Source organism: Geotrypetes seraphini, chromosome 4 (assembly GCF_902459505.1).
Source record: "Geotrypetes seraphini chromosome 4, aGeoSer1.1, whole genome shotgun sequence".
In the NCBI taxonomy this organism is placed as follows: domain Eukaryota; kingdom Metazoa; phylum Chordata; class Amphibia; order Gymnophiona; family Dermophiidae; genus Geotrypetes; species Geotrypetes seraphini.
Genome location: NC_047087.1, coordinates 259,194,952 through 259,216,998, shown reverse-complemented (window position 1 = coordinate 259,216,998; position 22,047 = coordinate 259,194,952). Strand labels below are relative to the sequence as shown.

Sequence of the window (22,047 nt, the reverse complement as noted above, 5' to 3'; positions counted from 1 at the left end):
CAAATGAATCAAAATATCATCTGCATATGCAGATATTTTATATTCCCGACCTGCATAAGGAATACACCTTATCTCCTCTGCTTGTTGAATAGCTAAAAGTAAAGGTTCCAGAAAAATATCAAATAACAAAGGAGACAATGGACAACCCTGTCTAACTCCCTTTTTTAAACAAAACCTTTCTGAAAAAGTATTATTTATATATAATCTAGCAGAAGGGGAACTATACAAGGATTGAATCATTTGTATAAATCTGGAACTAACACCAAACCAATCCATTGCCTGATACATGAAGATCCATTCTACTCGATCAAATGCCTTCTCTGCATCCAAGGATACAGAGAAGGCTGGCTCCTTCATTTCTTTTGTTAAGTTTAACATATGAAAAGCTAATCTGGTATTATTTGAAGAATGTCTTTGAGCAACGAATCCTGTTTGGTGCATGCCAATAATATAAGGGAGAGCCTTGTTCAGACGTAAAGCCAATACCTTAACTAACAATTTCCCATCCATATTAATCAAAGAGATAGGCCTAAAGTTTGAAACCAACATAGGATCTTTGTTTGGCTTTGGCAAATCTATTGTTAAAGATTCTGCCATAGTACCCGTAATACAACCTTTATTTAGTTGAGACTGATATAAATTGAATAGATGAGGTAACAAGGTAATTTGAAAGGATTTAAAAAACTCTACCGTATATCCATCACCTCCTGGAATGGATCCAACTCTAAGGGACTTCAAAGCCTTCTGAATCTCTTTTTGTGAAATAGGTGCTTCGAGACTTGCTTTCATATGATCAGGAATTTTAGGCCCCTCAATCAACTGTAAAAACTCTAAACCATCTAATCAGGTACCCTTAAGTATTTTCCCTCTCAAGTTAGTGACTCCTATGGTACATGAATTGCATAGATTTCATTCAACCATGGTACCCAGGAACATCAGGCCAGTAATCCACAGGCCACTTATTAAAGGGGCCAGACATTAAAGGCTTCTTCTCCCTCTTCACCCCTGAACACATTCTCCTTCCTGAAGACCCCCGCATCACAAATCTACCCCCCTCTAAAGAACCCCCTTCCCCCCTAAGGTAACTTACACTCCTATAGGCCGCCTCCGCTCCCTGACCTACCTGTTGAAATCCCTGGAGCCCCTAGGCACCAGGGATTTCTACAGGTAGACCCAGGGGAGGAGGAGAATGAATTGTAACAGGGGATCTTGGGGTAGGTTTATGATGGGGGGGATCCTCAGAAGTGGGGGTATGACCGGGGTGGTCTTTATGAGGGGGATATGCTTGGGGGAGATTCAGGAAGAAGGGGAAGAAGAAGCTTTTAAGGCCTGATTCCTTTTCAGGTGCAGCCAGGGAACATCCTGGGTTTTAATTTCTTGTGCTTGATACTATAAAACTAAAGGAAAACATAGAATTATGTTGTATGAGAGTTGGTATCTGAATGATTACTGCTGCAGTTAACAGTATCCTTAACACAGGTGAAATGCCCAACTCATTCATTTATTTCGGTCTGGTGGAGAGATGCTGGGGTTTAAAAACTAATTTTCAAGAACGGAATATTTTCCTTAATGTAAAGGGAACAGATTTGCCATTTCTTAGTTTTATTTTATATTTTACTAACTGCTGTAATTCATAACAAACAAACCTAACTGGGACTTACAGAATTCTAGAAAAATGTCCCTTTTTATCTTTGAAGGAATGCTATTTTTTACACATCATAATCAACTATAAGTCAAGAAATTTAGGATGGAAATAAAGCCCTAAAATCTCCAGGGTTGACTTATACATGTGACCCACCGCCAATCCTGTGTCCCTCAAACACCCTACAGGAGCAATTCTCTCTCCCCTCCCTCTACTATGCAGTCAATGCCCTCTTCCTCTACCGTACTAGATTCGGCCACAAGTAGCCAGCGATCCTCCGAGGCTGCTTGCGGCCTGTCCTGGAGCCATCTCTGTGGTCTTCGGAAGATCACAGGCTGGGAAAAGGGGACAGTGTCTGGAAAGCAGTATGGGAAACAAGGCTCTGGATCTAGAGGCTGTGATGGAAGAGACTGAGTTGGATATAGTGGCAATCACAGAAACTTGGTTCATAGAGAACCATGACTGGAATATACCAGGCTATAATCTATTCAGGAAAGACAGGTTAGGAAGAAAAGGAGGGAGTAACCCATCCTGAGCTCTTTGGGGACAATGGGATAGAAAATGAATTACATAAATAAATAAAGATCATAATAAAGCCACACAATTTCAGGATCTGCAGGGTAAGGAAGAGGCACTGTGGGACAACCTGGAAAGAGGGAGCAGAAAATATATTGGTGTGATATACAGACCTCCTTCACAGACAGAAATAGACAGAGATTTATTAGTAGACATTCAGAATATAGCTGTAAAAGGGGAAGTATAACTAATAGGTGATTTTAACATGCCAGATGTTGATTGGGGTATCCCTATTGCAAGGTCTTTTAGAAGTACAGTGGAACCTTGATTTACGAGCATAATTCGTTCCAGAAGTATGCTCGTAAACCAAATTGCTCGTATATCAAAGCGAGTTTTCCCATGCTCCCTCCCCCCCGCTCACAAACACACCCCCACCCAAACAGAAGGCTTTCCTCATCAGGCACCAGCACGCAGCCCACAGGACATGCTGGTGAACGAAGATCCTTCCTGTTGCCTGGGCCTTGAGCATGCACAGATGCTTAAGGCCCAGGCAACAGGAAGGATCTTTGTTCACTGGCATGTCCTGTGGGCTGCTTGCCGGTGCCAGATGGGGTAAGGATTCAGTTTGGGCGGGCGGGGGCTGCTAGTTCGCATGGGAGGATGTTTGCAAGGGGGGTGGGGGAGCGATGCTCGTAAATCGAGTCAACGCTCGATTTGCGAGTCACGATATGTGAGAATGTTTTGCTCGTCTTGAAAAACACTCGCAAACCGAGTTTGACTGTAGGGAGATCCTGGATTCTCTTCAAGGAGAACTGTTCCAGCAGTTGGTAATGGAACCCACGCAGGATGGGGCAATACTGGACTGGGATTCGGAAGCACTAAACTCACCAATTGTCTAACAGTCGTCGCTAAACCATTTTGAACTGGTTTACCGTTGATCTAATTTGCCGACTGATGTACACAAGGGCTCACTGCTTGCTTTTCCTTGTGTTTGTATATTCTCTGACTTTTCCATGCAAATGACCTCATTAGTATTAAAATGAGGTCATTAATATTAAAACAAGCACTCCGATCGTTGGCCTAACATCTTTAAGGCATGCACTAAATCGAGCGACAGCTACTAAGGACCTGAAAAAATGACGGGGGTTCTCAGGTAAAATTTAACTTTTTGCAGATGATACCAAAATCTGTAATAGAATAGACACCCCTGATAGTGTAAATAACATGAGGAACAACATAGCGAAGCTTGAAGAATGGTTTGAAATTTGACAGTTAAGATTTAATGCTAAGAAATGCAAAGTCATGCATTTGGTCTGCAAAAACCCATGGGAAAATACAGTTTAGGGGGTGAAGAACTTTTGTGCACGAAAGAAGAGCAGGACTTGGGTGTGATAATACAATGTGTTAATCTCAAGGTAGCCAAACAGGTTGAAAAGACAACTGCGAAAGCCAGAAGGATGCTAGGGTGCATAGGGAGAGGTATGGCAGTAAGAAAAAGGAGGTATTGATACCCCCTGTATAAGACTCTTTTGAGACCTCATTTAGAATATTGTATATAATTATGGAGACCTCACATTCAGAAAGATATAAACAGGATAGAGTCATTCCAGAGGAAGGCTACTAAAATGGCTGGTAGTCTTTGTTATAAGGCGTATGGGGACAGACTGAAAGATCTGAATATGTATACTTTGGAGGAAAGGTGGGAGAGGAGAGATATGATTGATATTTAAATACCTACGTGGCATAAATGCACATGAGGTAAATCTCATTGGAAAGGAAGCTCCTGAATGAGAGGGCACAGGATGAAGTTAAGAGGTGACAGACTCAGGAGTAATCTAAAAAAAAAAATACTTTTTTACAGTAAGGGTGGGAGATGCGTGGAATAGTCTCTCAGTAGAGGTGGTGAAGTCAATGACTGTCTGAATTCACGAAAGTGTAAGACAGACATGCGGGATGTCTTAGCGCGAGGAGGAGATAATGGATGCTGTGGATGGGCAGACTGGTTGGGTCATTTGACCTTTACCTGTCATCATGTTTCTGTGCTTCTATAGACAGTGGGCATTGACTGCATGGAGGGAGTGGAGAGCTGCCGTGAATTGTTGGATGAAGAGAAGGGAGAGAGAGGATTGCTGGCTGCTGAGGGGTGTTGGAGGGAGAGACCAGTGCTGGTCCAGTTGAGGGCTGGAGGGGAGGGCCGACCTACGCATGGGTCAAGGGATTTTAGGCCATTTTTAGATCTAAAATTTCCCCTCAACCTATGCATGAAGTCGACTTATAGTCAAGTATATACAATATCTACCTTTGACACATCATAAAAATCACTCTGGCTGTATCTATTTTCTCACCTCCTTTATGACTCTTCTTTCTGTATAGCTGATGTCCTTAATGCTTCTCCTGCTCCTAACAGCCAAGAAGGTAAAATCCCTTTGCTCAAGCAATTTAACTGCATGCATTTCTACGCTGTCTCTCCTTGCAAATAAATATGGGTTGCCAAAATGCATAAAACATAGTAGCGTGCAAAGTTGTTGGAGTTTTTTTGCAATTGAGATGTAGCATGGCAGTCTCACTCTGTGCTCTGATGCTACCATGCACCATGTCTCTCTCCTGCTGCTGCCTGGTCTGGGTGAATCATTTCAGCTCTGTGATGTGATTGGCTAAGGCAGCAGTCCCATCATCCCTGAAGTCTGCATGTTGCTGATTATGTGTGAGGATATATTGATTTAAGCAATGGCATTTTACAGTTCACCGAGCACAGTTTTGAAGTAGAATATTTCTTCTGCTGCTGAAGTGATCACATTAGTGTTGTGTGAAGAAATGTTATGCTGTAATTAGTGAGGGTAATTATACAAGAGGGGATTTACGGTAGAGAGGAAAGATACATAGGCAGTGTATGCACTTTTATAAATTGTCCAAGAAACTGGGTGCCAGCCTTAACCCTTAACTCTTGCTCTGACCTGCAGAAAAATTTTCTGTTCTTTTTCACAAGACTCTACAACATTAGTACCTTTTGTGTCTTTATATAATAGGCTCCCAGAATGATTCCTGCTACTGCACAAATGCTCTTACACCTATCCATTAGCAGGAGCAACTAAGTAATAATAATAATAATTTTATTTTTGTACGCTGCCATACCGGGAGGGTTCTAGGCGGCTCACAACAAAGGCAATGCATACAGTGCATAAAAAAAACAACGGATAAAATAGTAAAACCAAGCAAATTAATACATAAGGTTAAAAAAAGGAAGAACAAGTTAAAATAACAGCATACATGAAGATACCAGCCTATCGAATAATTGTGTCTAACAATTTTCTGAAATCTAAATAAGAAGAAGCCTCTAACATTATTTTTTCCTAGCCATGAATTTAATTTAGCGGCCTGAAGTGAGACAGTTCTCTCAAGAAACTTTTTGTAATGACAAGATTTTATGGAAGGATATGAGAACAGATGCACTCTAGATGCACTCTATGTGTACTCTTATTAGGGATCAATAAATGTATGCCCATTTATTGATTCATTTTCTATTCCGTTCTCTCCAATGACCTCAGAACAGGTTACTGGTTAACATACATAATATACAGTCAAAACAGGTTACAATTTGTCATGCTTACAGTACAATGTGTTTATCCCAGTGTGACATATTCAGAGGGTCTAGTTCCAATATACATTTCTTTTTTTAAAAAACACATAGGCAGTAGGCAAGGGGGCAGTTCGATAACTGAGAGCCTCTTCCGAGACTAATAAGGTCATCTTGGCACCCAGATTCCATTATAGAATAGTAGCATAATTACATGTGAAAGTTTTGGTGTTCTGTAAATTTACTTACACAAGAAGCACATAAATGTAGATGCTCAGTTATAGAATTGCCCTTCACGTGTGCATTTTATGAACTACATTCCTATCTTGCTGCTATGCCCCTTCGTTGCCCACTTGCCACCCCAAGAAATGCCTGTGTGGAATGCATAAAAAGATGCATTCTCTTGATGGCTCCCATGTATTCATCCACACAATTTTATAATAGCTATTTCTAGCATGTAAAACATGAGCTAGACACAGAAAATGCTTTCTAAAATTACCTCTATTTTTTCCTGTTACCTATTTTCATGTATGTGCAATCCTGAGCAGTTTTATTTGTGCCTTCTTGAGCATGTAAAATGCCATGCTTGCTTATGAAATTGCCTTCGAGGTGATATATTAAGGCTTTAAGACACATATATTGTGCATGCCAGTGCATATGCTTAAAATACCTCTTATAAAATTACCCCTTCTTAAAAGTTTGCAAATGTACTTTTGCGTGACATGAGTGTTGGTGTGTTCCAGAGAAGATTTTGGGTGAAGGGCTGACTGAGTGGCAATTTACGCACATCGTTTATCAAATATACAAGCAGATAAAAATAAAGCATAATGGGCCTCAAGAACTGGTATAAAGGAGCAGAATTTATCAAAACCCAACACGGGCTGTGTTTCAGCAATTTGCATCGGGAGTCTAAAATAAAAACATCCAAATCTTTTCAATGTTATGGTAGACCCCTGATGCAGGCAATTTGCCAAAACATGGCCTGTGTCAGATCTGTTAATAAATTCTGCTCCGTTTTTACCAGTTCTTGAGGCCCATCATGCTTTTTTTGTCTTGTGGTTCATGTACCATGCTTCTCTGAAGGATATGTGCTGGTAATTATAAAGACACAGAGGTGCCTGATGTCTTTATAAACTAGGTCCTGGCCTTGGCCTCTGGTAAATTACTCTCCCTGTGTATCTGTGAATACTCTGACTTTTAAAGAGGAACTTGCCTGAAGCATTATTATACTTGTATAAACCTTATTCTCTTGCTGAATGCCATTGGCAGTGAAAACGCTTTTTGCCAGTATATATTCAACAAGATGCTGTGTGATTGTCTAAGCATGTATTTTCTTTGCTAGTATTCATTTATTGAGATTAATTACTGTTGAGTTCTCATCAATATAGTAGAACTGAAAACTAACTCGTGTTTGCAGACAATATTCTTGATGATCGGCCTGAGAATAAATCAGCCATTGATAAGCTGCAATTTGAATACAGTGAAGAAATGCCCAAGAGAATTAAGAAAAGTGACAGCACTGCTAACAACAAAGGAAAGGTACCGTTTGCTTCTTATGATCTTATTTGAATTTAGCTCACACCTTTTTCAAGGTGAGTTACCACTAGGCTACTCTTCCACTCTTAATGTGTTAATTAACCTTTCCTTCAATATTTAAGGCTCCTTTTACTAAGGTGCGCTAGTGGTTTTAGCATGCGCTTAGCGCATGCTATATTGCTGCGCACGCTACACGCTAACACCTCCATAGAGCTTGCGTTTGTATTTTTCGGGTAGCACGGGGTTAGCGCGCTAAAAAGGCCTAGCGCACCTTAGTAAAAGGAACCCTTAATGTTCATCAGTGATACTTTTGTTCATTCCAGTCAGCTGTAGATGTAGAATAGATGAACCAGATTTTTACACTTTTGTTGTCAATACAGTTCAATAACAGTACAAAATACTGCAGTAAAAATTATATTTAATGCAAAAAAAAAACACGACCATGTTACCCCTCTTTTACATAAAGCTCATTAGTTATCAATAGAACATAGGATCATCTATAAAATTCTCCTACTAACTTTTAAAACCAGAGAAAATAACCAGCCAGAATTCATGAATAACCTAATTACCCCCTATAATCAAACAAGGACTTTTAAGATCTACAGCCCACAATCTTCTTACCATCCCCTCATTGAAACATATAAGCACAACGAGGACTACAATTTTCTCTCCAAATTACTTATGTGAAAAATCAGCTCTTGACAACTTTAAGGTGAAGTTAAAGACATTTCTATTTCTCGATGCTTTTGTAATTTAAGCTGTCCTTTTAAGGGTGACTTAGATCCAAGAAAGGTTTTTACCTTCAGCCCCCCCCCTCCCTCCCTTTGCTATTCTTCCCCTTGCTTGTTCTCTTTCTCTCTATCAATTGTAGTTCTAACCCTTCCTTCCCTTTTGTTCCCATTTGTCAACATCTTTAAAAATTGTTATTACTCCTGGTTTGTTTTTGTTTAAAATGTATTTTATTTAGCACATTGTTTTAGCGTTTTTGTACACCGCCTAGAAGGCTTAATTGGGCGGTATAAGAAATTTTAAATAAACTTGAAATATTTGAATTATTACATAGGTTTATGACATGGAACTGGATGAAGAGTTTTATCTTCCACAGAATAAGAAGGAAAGTAGGCAAATAGCCCCTGAGCTTTCAGATCTTGTCATCTATTGCCAAGCAGTGAAATTTCCTGGTAAGGATACAACCAAGCTTATCATGGTTATAAGTTAGCCTTTTTCTCTAGAATGTTGTGTTGATTTTGCTCTGTACCACTGATAGCTTCTGCCTAGAAGCATAGCATTCTTTTCTAAAATTGTATAAGGTACATTCACATTGTTCTTACCATTTCTTGCATGGCTTCTTGCACATAGGGAAACGTTTTTTTAAAAATCTTGTTAAATTTCAGATAAATGAACTATTGTGTGCTTGTGATGGGTTAATGCTTTCAGTGTGTTATAGTGATATTAATTTCCTGTTCAGTAATATAAGTGTTCCATTCATTTCTGCTCAACCTTGAATTAAAGTATTTTTTGTTATCTAGTTATTATTCATCTGCCCACCATGGTACTAAAGGCACAACACATTTTGAATAGGACCTGTAAGATGGAAATGGGTGATCCAGGTTGGGATGGTCACAATTACCCAAATATTTCGCAAAAGGCTCTGCTGAACATGGAGCCTTTTGTAAAATACATGTAAGGATGCCAGCAAATACACCTACAGCAGGAGAAGTGTTTTCACAAAAAACACATCCAATAAAGTGATATCGCTTGGAGCTTTAAATTGTTTAATTATAACTAGGTGGGTTACAAAAATGCATGAATAGTTAAAAAAAATTACAAAACAATAAAAACATTACAAATAGATAATAACCTTGTCCAAATTCCACCATTGTTATATAGAAACTGTCATTATCAGTCTCACAGTGGAAATGCAAGGAAAACCAGATATGCTTTCAGCTGTTTTTGAAATTGTGAATAATCTGTAACAATTGAAAGATGTAGATAGCAGGATGGTAGATGGTAGGGCGCAAACCCCTCGGCACCCCACCACTCCCAGAGTAGCACTGAAAGCAAGTGAGAAAAGGTGAGTCTTCAATTGCATTCAAAATTTCAAACGAACAAAAGGCATTGAGTTCCATAGTGTAGAATAAGGCCATGAGTTAATAAGCAAAGGAAGACACAACTGACCATCTTAGGCTGATCTAAGTGCCCGAGATGAGTCATAAGAGATGACCATTGATGCTAAAAAGTCTGGGTTACTTGAGTGGAGGACTTTATGACAACATTAAGTACTGAAATTTGATTCTGTGTTGAACAGGAAAAAATAATTTTCTGTTAGCATGATCATATTTCGGCGCATTAGACCATTGGTTCCCAACCCTGTCCTAGAGGACCACAAGCCAATCAGGTTTTCAGGATAGCCCTAATGAATTTTTTTTATGTGTTCATTTTTATAGCCCATCCTCCCCAGGAGCCCAGAATGGGTTACAATAAAATAAAATTAGATACTTAAAACTTCCCTTTCTGTCCCGAAGGCTCACAATCTGGCTAAAGTACCTGAGTAACAAGTATTAAATGGTAAAGATATAACAAAATTCAATAATAAAAAAATATTAATTATAAATAATAAAAATTATAGTAAAAAGAATAAAATTAAAGTAAAACAAAAAAACTCTAAGTCCCAAAACAGATCAAGCAAGGCAGATGAGGTGAAGTCCAGCCAACAACATCAAGATCTCCAACTACTGAATATGCATGGAGCAGATTTGCATGCCTGTCGTCTCCATTATATGCAAATCTCACTCATGCATATTCATTAGGGTTATCTCAAAAACCCGACTGGCTGGTGGTCCTCCAGGACAGGGTTAGGAACCACTTCTTTAGACAGTATTTATACAGCAGTCTATTGGACTATTTGAAGGTTTTTGAATAAATATAGAGACAGACCAGCATATACAACGTTACAATAGTCTAATCTGGATGTGATCAGAATATAGCAAAGAAGTAGTATAGAAAAGAACTAGTAGAATTTATTACAGCAGTAATTTGTTTCTGAATTGATAATCCAAACTAAGACCAAGAAATTTAAATGAGTCCATTAGGATGATCAGCTGATTTGATAATTATGAGGCAAGTGAGGACCAACTGGGCAAACGGTGAACCAATTACAGTGGTTTTTGCATGATTGTCAACACTTACATGTGTAAGTACCACTTTTTACAAAAGTTTAAGTACAAGAAGAACCAGTTTAATAGTTGAGTGACTTACAAGTATGATAATATGCACGAAACATGCTATACAACTCATAAGGATAAAATAACTTCAATGTACAAATTATTCTCTCTAGGTTTTTAGGGCTTAATTTGTTCCGGATGCCCCTTTACAGAGTCATTATTGGAATGTGGTTCTGCCAGGCAAAGAACTGAAAGTAGGGTTACCAGATTTTCTGGAACTAAAATTCGGACCCATGGCCCCGCCCCCATGCCTGCCCATTTCCCCCGTCCCCACTTGGTTCCACCAGAGTCATGCCCCGTTCCGCCCCCAGTCCTGTCCCCATCCATCTGAGCATGCACTGGTGTGACACAATGACATCACACGCATTGCATCCACGCATGCACAGATGCCGTCCCGACGTCACTCTTAGCTGGAAGCTTTTCAAAACCCAGACAAAGTGCTGGGTTTTGAAAAGCCATCTGGACGCCTGGACATGTCCTCTAAAACATGTAACCCTAACTGAAAGCAATAGAGAAAATAAGATATGACTTTCTCCTTTTGAGGGTGTGCAGCATCCTGCTTTGAAATTGGCACGCCTTTGGGTTGCATATACATAACACATTTTTTTAGAAATGGAATTTTAATACAATAGTTTAACTAATGCCACCATAATAGTGTAATTTATGTGCAGATGACATTTGCATACACTGGCGATATTCATTACGGATAGCCTGAAAACATGTCCCGTTGGCAGCCTTTGGATTAGGATTGGAAAGACCAAGGGGCATCCAATCTTGGCCCTTGCCAGGTCGAGTTTTCAAGATTTCCCAAATGAATATGCATGATATCTATTTGCATACAATGGAAGCAGTGCATGCAAATTCATTGGTGAAATCCTGAAAACCCGACTGGATTTTGGCCCTCGAGGACTGACGTTGGACAACCCTGGTGGCTTTAGTTAAAATAGTGCTGTGAAGACCAAGGTTTTAACTGATAGTAATACTTTATTCAGTGTGCAATCATTTCTAAATAAGCAAGTCCAAAAATAACAAGACTTTGCCAAGAGTTTTCTGTTGCAATAAATCACAGCTGGACAGTTTCTTAGAATGCTTCCTATTTCTAAACAACCCAAGACCTAGCACACCCTCTGTGCCTATGATGTCCATTTGCAGCTTCCAGCATCCGAATGCATGAATAGAACTTGTTAGGAGCCTTCCACTTTACTTAGGCTTTATTGTAGATATTTAGAAATAAGCTTTTCTTTTGAGTTAAGCCTTAAGGAATAGAGTTCCAGTGTAAGCATTTGTTCCAATAGTTGGCTGTTTCTTGTACTATGTCTAGCATGACAGTCTGTTTCAGTGCCTGAAAATGAAATGGAAAAAAACTATGGAAAGTGTCATGCCCTTTCGATCTTCAGTTCATTTGTGTCAATTTTATGGGAACAGGCCTTTCAACTCTAAACCCATGTGGATCCAGCAGAGGGAAGGAAAGAAAATGCAGGAAATCCATTTTTGGCAACAATCCTGGCAGAATGAGCCCTGGAGAGCCCACAGTACTCACCAAAGCATCTGGAAAAGGTAGCGTCAGAATTATTAGACATTGCTTAGTAGCCTTCAAAAGCAGAAACAGTGGTTCTCAACCTGAGCCCCAGCTTATCAGGTTTTCAGGGAACCTACAATAAATTTGCATAAGAGGGATTTGCACGCACTGAATGCAAATGTCTCTCATGCATATTCATTGTTGATATGCTGGTAATAGACTGTCCAAGGAATGAGAACTGCTGTACACCTAGTAAACAAACAGGAGAAACTGCCTTCACACCAGTGAAAAGCACAAAACAACAACAAAGGTGACCAATTGATTCTCAGTCTCTTTTATTACCGTATATACTTGACTATAAACCGGGATTTTGGGGCCGAAAAAATTGGCCCAAAAATGGGGGTCCCGGTTTATATTCGAGCCAACAATACACCTCCTTCCAGAATGATTGTAGGCTGCTGCTGCCAGGCTCTGCCCCCTGCCCCCCTCCCTGCCCTAGCCTCATTCCTCATCTTGCCGATCACCCTTACTGACTCCTATGAATTCTTGCAAGAATTCGCAGGAGCCAGTAAGGATGCCTCTCAGTACCAAGCAGCAGCGTCAAATCGTGCTCCTGCTCTTGTCACTCAGTGGCCGAAGGAACTCGCTGCAGCCGGTTAGCAGCAGGTCAGAAATTTGGAAAGTTTGCTCCTGACTACTGCACTTTCACCGGGGATTGGCAAGATGAAGTATGAAGCTAGGGCAGGGAGGGTGCAGGGGGAAGAGCCTGGGAGGGAGGGAGGGGGCAGAGACTGATGGAGGAAGAATGAAGGGTGCTTGGTGCAGAGCCTGATAGGGGAGGGAGAGAGTGAAGGAAGGGTGCTGGGTGCAGAGTCTTACAGGGGAGGGGAGAGAGGGAAGGAAGGAAGGGGGCTGGTGCAATGCCTGACAGGAGAGAGAGGAAAGGGTGCTGGGTGCAGTGCCTGGCAGGAAGGGAGCTGGGTGAAGTGCATGACGAGGGGAAGGGGGCTGGGTGGAGAGCTTGGCTAGGAGGGGGCTGGGTGCAGAGCCTGACAGGGCAAGGCACTTGAATATTAAGCCGCCCGACTTATATTCGAGTCAACCATTTTTTTAAATTATTATTATTTTTTTTTTTTTTAAATCCTTTTTGGGGGGAAAGGGGGGGTCTCGACTTATATTCGGATCGACTTATATTTGAGTATATGTGGTATAATTGCCACGATAGGATCATGTTTCGGCCCAAAGGGGCCTGCCTCAGGAGTCTTGTAGTTAAATCATGATAGATAAGATGTATAAATTCCCTTTTCAGTCATCATGAGAAACATTACTCCTTGGAAAACCAGCGTATACTGCTAACCTCTACTTGGAGAACCAGCGTATGCTGCTACCCACACCGAAATGAGGCACGCCCCCCCTTTGGGCCGAAACACAATCGTGTCGAGTCAATTATAATTAAAAGAGACTGAGCTCCAATTGGTCACCTTTGTTGTTGTTTTGTGCTGTACAACTAGTAAACACAGGCAGGTTAATTTTACAACAGGTCACCTAACTCATGTGTCAAATACATGTATAAGTTTCAATGATTTTCAAAGGGAATATATCTGCATACATTCCGTGGGATAATTTTGTAAGAGAAAGTGTGCACGCCTATTTTCAAACCTGCTTTTATTGTTCACAGTTTTCTGTTGTGTACAATATATTATAAAAACTTTTTTTCAAACCCCACCCTGGGATTGCCTTTGCTTACTTTCAGATACATTAATGTATCCACAGGCTGCATGGCCATACATTTAAGTGTATATTGGGAAGGCAGTTTCATAGAAAGGTTTCTGCCTATAAAAAAATACTATCATCCTTTTTTAAAATCACCCTTAGAATGTACAAACAAATTAATTAGCTATTGCAGACGCCATCATTTAGTAAAAGCAAATTTGTCTTTGAAAGAGTAGGACAGTACTAGCCTACAAATACAATGACCCATAATTCTGTATAAATTGGAATGGACCAAATTTCTATATAAGTTTTGAGATTCTACAGTTTTGCAAGTCTTGGTGGCCAGAACATAACTCTCTGAAAGTATCTGTATAAAAATGACTAATGGAGAGAGCTCTTTTCTCAGATTATTTCTTGGCCCTTACTGTCACATTCAAAGGAAGGAGCTATGTGGCCTCAAGAACTCATGAACATCATCTTTTTAGGAGATTTTTTTTGAATGAAAGATGTCACAGCCTGGCACCCCGTATGAACAATAGCGGTCAACAAAATGAGATAAGTTCCTGGCTTTATAGTAGCTTCATTAATGGTTGATAAACTGATAAGGTTGAGCACTACAGGAGCTTCTCAAACAATGTGAGATTCAGAAGCGATATTGAATTATCTACTTTAAATTCTTTAAACATATCATAGAGACATCAGGGTTTTTGGGCTAACTAGCTAGGTTTTGTAATAAACACAGTTTAAAAGAAAAAAACAAAAACTTTTGTACTTTTTTTTTTTTATTCTTTATTGATTTTTAATCAAAAACAGTGTCATACAAATGAAAGAACAAAAGATATTCCACATATTACACTATTATTTATACAGGTAACATAAATATCATTCAATAATTTCATTTTCCTGCATATAATAATATCAGAATATATCCTAATATACAATACAAATAAAAAATAAAGTTACCCAAATATCACTATTAATTATAGATTTTTAGATTGGCCCACAGGGTGTTCAAAGTGATGTGAGTGGGTAACGTCTGCTGGGCACGTTTGTGCTATTGGCTGTATTGAACCCTGGTGAACTTGAGATAAATCCCTTATCTCACTTAAATGTACACTTAAATGTACACTTAAATGTACCTACTGATTTAACGCCCTGTATGGAATATTCCATTGTGATTTCTTGCAATAAGTCTAGTTAGCCCATAACCTTGTAGGTGCCTAAAGAAGAAGAAAGCAGGTCTCAACTTGTAGCTCTAAGATTTTTTAACCCCTCTCATTTTGAGTAAGGCTCTTACAATTTGTATTACAGCCTGCAAGAATCCAGGTATCATTTTGGCATCCTTTATCTTCTCAGGTGTAGCTGAAGCACGACAGAGCTGGGAAGAACCTTGTTCACCTCCTTTCAACACCTCTCCTTCCCTGAGTGCCATCATTAGAACACCTCGCTGCTATCACATCTCATCCCTGAATGAGAATGCTGCCAAGCGCTTATGCAGACGGTATTCTCAAAAGCTGATTCAGCACACTGGCTGTCAGCTATTGAGGACATACCCAGCTGCCACACGCATTGATTCATCCAACCCCAATCCCCTGATATTCTGGCTCCATGGCATACAGCTCGTGGCTCTGAACTATCAAACAGATGGTAAGAAAACAGCACACCAGTACTGTAAAATATTTGGGGTTTTACTTCAGTTGGGGAATCCATCAGTTATGCAGGAAGGATATTGTTTTCTTGACGTGAATGAACAGAAAAGGTGGATGTAGATCAGGGCTGCCCAAGTCTGGTCCTTGAGATCTACTGGCAGGCCAGGTTTTCAGGATATCCACAATGAATATGCATGAGATATATTTGCATACCAAGAAGGCAGTGCAGGCAAATCTCTCTCATGCACATTCATTGTGGATATCCTGAAAACCTGGCCTGCCAGTAGATCTCGAGGACCAGACTTGGTCAGCCCTGATGTAGATGTATGATGAATTAGGGCAGTGGTTCCCAAACCTGTCCTGGGGGACCCCCAGCAAGTCAGGTTTTCAAGATATCCCTAATGAATATGCGTGAGAGAGATTTGCATACCTGTCACTTCCATTATATGCAAATCTCTCTCACGCATATTCATTAGGGAAATCTTGAAAACCTGACTGGTTGGACAGGTTTGGGAACCACTGAATTAGGGGGTTGGCTTCTAAGCATTGTAGAGTTTAAAATGATCATGTATGAAAGGAAAAAAAATCATTGGCTCCCCATTCAAACCAGAAAAGGACTTTATGAAGCATATTTGGTGCTGGTTCATAAATTATCAGTGTGCCATAGCTTGATATAGTTTCACGTTTAATAATATTTTGATAAAATTGCAATTTCAAAAATTCAAAGTAATGGATAAACATGGCTTATTCAATATGAAAGGGATGGTGGGAGAACTACAATTGTGATAGGAAAGAAAACAAAGGCAATATTATGTGTGGAAGCTGAATGCATATATGGACAAGTTATGCATAGATTCAACAGTGATATCGTCTTAATTGGTTCAATACGTCATCAAAGACTCCTGCCCAATATTCCAAATCCCTCTTATCTATTATGAGTGAGGTCGTATCAATATTACCTAATAGAGGTGAGACCCTTCCAGCCACCACTACAATATGCAGATTGCCCTAGAACAGTGGTAGGCAAATTAGTCAAAAGAGCCAACATCAGCAGTACAACGATTAAAATTTTTTTTGAGAGCCATACCCCGTGCCCGCTTGCGCTATGACGGCTACGTCAACCCAATTGTCGCCCGCAAGTAGTCGAAATCGATTCGTGGCAGAGCCTAGAAAATGTCACGGGGGAAAAAATTTGTCTCCGTGGAAGAGGAAGTTCCGGGCCAGCCAGGCAGCGATTGGCTGGCCCAGAACATCCTCTCCAACGTCAGAATTGACGTCGGGTGGCGAGAGTTGGTCAGCTCCGCGGGGAAGGGAAGCAGGGAGAGCTCAGAACTCGGCACAGACCCCGATGGCGGCGTTGGCAGCCTATTCCCCGATGGCGGCGGTGGCAGCCTGTCCCCCAATGGCAGTGGCTTGGGGGAGGGCAGTGAGAAGGGAAGGGAAGCAGGTTGGGCACCTCTGCTCTAGACGATCTGCAAGCTGCACTCAAGTGGCTAAAGAGTCGCATGCGGCTCATGAGCCGTAGTTTGCCAACCACTGCCCTAGACCTCAAAATAGTTGTCATCAGAAGTCTAGCCCTTAGAACAATCTAAGTCAGGTATCTCAAAGTCCCTCCTTGAGGGCCGCAATCCAGTGAGGTTTTCAGGATTTCCCCAATGAATATGCATTGAAAGGAGTGCATGCACATAGATCTCATGCATATTCATTGGGGAAATCCTGAAAACCTGACAGGATTGCGGCCCTCAAGGAGGGACTTTGAGACCCCTGATCTAAGTCCATACTCAGTGTTTGAGACCTCACAGCAAAACTGGTCCTCCCTCAGGAAGCTTGAAGGTTAATAACTACAGACAAATGGGTTCTGTATATTTTAGCTAAACTATACAAAGTTTTACAGGAGTTTAATGCTTTTTTAATTCCCCCGTGCAGCTTTCTGACTCATCAGTATTACCACAGGATTCACATATTATAAATTAAAACAAAAACAAAATAAACAACAAAATATACTTCAAGTGATGAAAGTAGTGCTCAGTTCCACACCTTTAGTGTTTCAAATACATGAAGCAAGCAGAGAGTGTCATAGGGACCATCATAGCACTCACTGAGTCCCTTAGACCGCCATTGTTTGTATACTTTTTTCAATATATTAAAAAAGATGAACTTATCTGAATTATCAGGTGGTTAATACTTTCTTGATTTATTGTGTAATGCTAAATCCCAACCTTCTATAATCCAGACTGCCCCCTCGACTCAAGTTTTGCTTGTTCATTGCTTCGTCAAGAGGGGACACCACAATAACACACTTAGGAGTAACATCAAGAAATATTTTTTCACAGAGAGGGTGATTGGAATATGGTACTGTGGGACATGATGGAGATGAAAATGGTAATAGAATTCAAAAACGCATGGGATAAACACAAAGGATTCCTAAATGGAAAGAGAATGGTTTCAAAACAAATATAGCGATGGTTAGATGCAGTGGCATTACCAGCCACCCAATTTTAGGCAGGCTTGAACCCAAAGTGAATGGGCATCTCTCTCTCTCTCTCTCTCCCTCCCTGCCCACAGCTTGTACAGCAGCCTCTCTTTCCCTCCCTTCCTACCCCTCCCCCTTGTGCAGCTTCTCTCTTTCCCACCCTTTCCAAACACCCCCCTCCCCCAGTCCTTGCAGCATTTCTATTTCTCTTCAGTTTGCCAGTAGCACTTTCTACACATTGCCAGCAGCTGTTCCGGAAGCCTTCTTTCTGAAGCAAATATATCAGAGGAAAGGCTTCCAGGTCAGCTGCCGGCAGCATATATGAACTGCTGCTGGCAGCCTGTGGTTGCTGGCTGGGCAAATCAGGCCCGTCCCATGGTTTGATGGCAACTCCAGTAATTGGAGGCATTTTTATGTTCTGTGCCCTGATTACGGCTAAACAAATCTAGATGGGCTGGAGTGAGTTTCAATGGCAACTCCAGTAGTTGGGGAATAAGACCATGCCAGGCAGACTTTTACAGCCTTTACCCTGAAAATGGCAAGGATGGATCAAGATTTGCATATGTTATATCACCTCATATCATATGCTATGAGTTTATTTTGGGCATATTGGATGGATCAGGCATTAACTTTGTTAATATGTTATGTAAATTGTTTTGAATATCAACCCCTGTATTTTTGCAGGCAAGTACTTATGTTAGCACTATATTGTACATGTTATCCGGTCTTTATTGGACGTTCATCCCTGACTTTTTAACACTATTAAGTTATGGAGCTGTGTTACAATATCTATAAGCACTGAATACAAGGTCCCCAGGGACTCCACCTGGCCATATCTGTATGTAAAACATGTTGGTTGGATGAGGGAGAAACTGTTAGGGAAGTTTGTTCACAGTTTGCAGGAACTAGTGCATTGTTTCTTGAAGTATTGTGCCACGAGAAACATTTTCTGCATTTAAAGTGTGATTACGGCAGGCTTATGTTTAATTTGATTTGGTTGTGTAGTGAGGATGGCCTTTCTGTATTAGTAGGTTTTTTAGTTGTTTTAATGCTTTATTCTGTTTATGTTGCTTTGAATTTTGAAAGCGAAGTCTTCTAGTTTAGTTTGATTTCTATTTCTTTATTTTTGTTTGTTTTCTTATTTGAACAATTTTTCTTCTTGATATTTCTATGTGGATGGGGTTTTTTGGTGTTAGGTGCAAGTTATGTTCATCAAGTTGCTGTTTAAGGTATGTTCATTTAATAATACTTGAAATTAAAGTGACGAAAACATTGCTTTTGGTGTGCAAGAATAGTTTCTTGATACTGTGATGTTTCTTTTATCTGTAGATCTTCCAATGCATTTAAATGCCGCAATGTTTGAAGCGAATGGTGGCTGTGGCTATGTTTTGAAACCTCCCGTCCTGTGGGACAAGAATTGTCCAATGCACCATTTATTTTCTCCACTGGAGCGAGAGATGGAAAATATGGAACCAGCCATATATTCTTTAACAGTAAGCATTTTTTTTTAAAAATTCAGAGATAGGACATCATCAAGACTTTGTATGTTTTGAAGTTTTAGAGCCTAGTGTGTTTTGGGGGACTGATCTTGAAATGCCTTTCTAATGGCTATAAAAATGTTACGCCAGAGATTTCTTGACTTATATTATTCACTGTGGGGCTCATAATTGAAACAAAAATACGTCTAAAAACCCACCCAAGTCAGCACTTGGATGATCTAAAAGACAGGTCGTCCAAGTGCCGACAATCAAAATGGCTTTTTAGACGTATCCAGGGACGTTTTAGGCCTCTGAATTCTGCTGTGCACCCAGAGCTGAAAGGGGCGTTTTTGGAGGAGTGGTGAGGGTGAGATTTGGGTGGGCTGTGGGCTGACCTAGACTTAGTCGTACTGCAGGGATAATCAAAAGTTTTCGAGACTGCCTGGATGGAACTAAAACCAGGTCTAAGTGCCCAGAAGGTATCCAAAGTGACCAGATAACCACTGCAGACACAAAGTACAGACCCACACACACTCCCCCAGTGATCACTGACCCCCTCACACTGCCATAAAAAAACATAATAAAAACGTACATACCTTCCTCTAGAACATCAGCACCTGGCATAGGAAAGCCTAGTAGAGCTGCCCAGAGATGGCTTAAGTAGGCTGAGGGGTAGGCTAGTGAACTATAGAGAGGAGGACCCAGGCCCATAAGCCACTCTAACCACTGCATTTATGGTAAAAAAAAATATGAGCCCACCAAAAAAAAACCCCAAACCCTACTGTACTGTCATATAGGTGCTACCTGCAGCTATAAGGGCTATTGGGGTTGTAGACAGGTTAGTATAGTGGGTTTGGGGGCTCACCATGACCTATAAGGGAGTTGTGGTGCGATGTTTATGTGGCACCCTTTTTGTGAAGTTTACAGCAGTGCCCTGTAAGGTGCCCCACTGCTCTATTGCCATGTTTGGGTGGCCAGTCCATCACATTGCTGGCCCCTCCCACATCCAAAAGGTTTTGTTCTGGGTGTTTGGGACTTGGACAAATATTTGTACGAGAATGTGGTAGAAAGATAGACGGAGCGGCGGTTGAACGATCAATGTCTGGATGTACAGATAGATGATTTTTGGAAAAATAATATATATATATATATATATATATATATATATAGACGTACTTTTTGAGAATGTACATTTTGCCACTGCCGACTTTGGGCAACTAGTGCCCTACATCCAAATTGGACTTAGACGTTTCTTTTGATTATGCCCCTCCACACTTATAAAATTACTATATTTAAAACACATACGGACTATAGAACAAACATTTACAATTCTGTACTTAGTTTAAGGCCACAAGGGGCTTAAGCGTCATTTGACTGTATGTTTTTTCTTGCTCATACTCTGCAGTGGTTTGGAAACCTGCACTTCTACTTAAAGGAACTAATAGTTAATAGCTTATGACAGTCAATTGCTGTTTTAAACCCATAAATCTAAAATTTTTCTAGGTTTTGGAGGGGCCTGAGCTCAAAATGTGACCCCCACATACCTGAGCTGGCAACATGTTTAAGCCCAGTTAGCGGAAACCCTCCTCCAGTCAAAGCCTAGCACTTTTCATGGGCTGCATCATGCAAGGCCCCCACCCCTGCACATACTCGGTTTTCTCAAAACTAAGCATGTTGGGGGGAGGCCTCCCTTTCTAGGGTTGCCATATTTGAAGACGGAGAAACCTGGATGCAAGACCCTGCCCTGTTCCATGTCCAGCCCCGCCCCATTCTGCCTCCAGCCCCATCCTGTCCCACCTCTAACCCCGCCCCCAAAAGCCATATATCTTTTTTTCCCGACCTCCAGGCCGCGTTTGGAGGGCCTCCAGGATGCATGGATGCATGTGACATCATCTGCAGATGTTTGTTGAAGATCCTCCAGATGCAGCTGGAGCTCGGGGCTTTCCAGAACCTGGACAAACTACCAGGTTTTGGAAAGTCCGTCCGGGAACCCGAACCGTTCTCTAAAAAGAGGATATTTCCGGGTTTTTCCAGACGTCTGGTAACCCTGTCCCTTACACATGCTCAGTTTCAGAAAAAGTATGTGCAGTGGAGGGATAGCATGGTGGTGGCCCAGGAAAAGCAGCTGGCTTCGGTTGAAGGAGGGCTTCCTCTGCTGGGGCTTAGGATCCCCCCACCAGTGAAAGCAAAATACAGCACCTCAATTTTGGGTGGCCTAAATGCAGGGGGACCTTGTTTGCCCTGAGCCCAGCTTTATCTCTCAAATTGAATTTTCAGTTTTATCAGGCTGTATTTGGTTACAGTGTTTGTGTTTGTGTTTTAGATCATCTCAGGGCAGAATGTTTGCCCAGGGAATAGCGTGGGGAGCCCCTGCATTGAACTTGATCTCCTCGGTATGCCTCTGGACAGCTGCCACTTTCGCACTAAACCCGTTCATCGCAATACCTTGAATCCCATGTGGAATGAACAGTTCCTCTTCCGGGTTTACTTTGAGGATCTGGCCTTTCTTCGCTTTGCTGTGGTGGAAAATAACAGTTCAGCAGTGACTGCACAGAGAATCATTCCCCTGAAGGTTCTCAAGAGAGGTAAAAAATACAGATAATCTAGCAGAAATTAAGGGGGTCAACATTCAGCCAGTGGCAACTAGCATTTTTTCATTTTGTTTTGGGTTTTTTGCTGCTGCTGCTGCTGTTGCTGGCATTATTCCCAGATATTCAATGTTG

General features: G+C 41.0%; 1 protein-coding gene across 3 annotated transcripts in view; it reads left to right on the top strand.

Annotated features, from left to right (window-relative positions):
- The window catches only part of PLCE1 (phospholipase C epsilon 1), a 496,428-nt gene that overhangs the window by 442,919 nt on the left and 31,462 nt on the right, over positions 1–22,047 (top strand). For all 3 annotated transcript variants that reach the window (XM_033942327.1, XM_033942328.1, XM_033942326.1), the window contains 6 exons: positions 7,150–7,271; positions 8,332–8,449; positions 11,918–12,049; positions 15,081–15,371; positions 19,176–19,339; positions 21,648–21,909. In XM_033942327.1, coding sequence (XP_033798218.1) covers positions 7,150–7,271; positions 8,332–8,449; positions 11,918–12,049; positions 15,081–15,371; positions 19,176–19,339; positions 21,648–21,909 — 1,089 coding nt within the window. The remainder of the gene's footprint in view (positions 1–7,149; positions 7,272–8,331; positions 8,450–11,917; positions 12,050–15,080; positions 15,372–19,175; positions 19,340–21,647; positions 21,910–22,047) is intronic.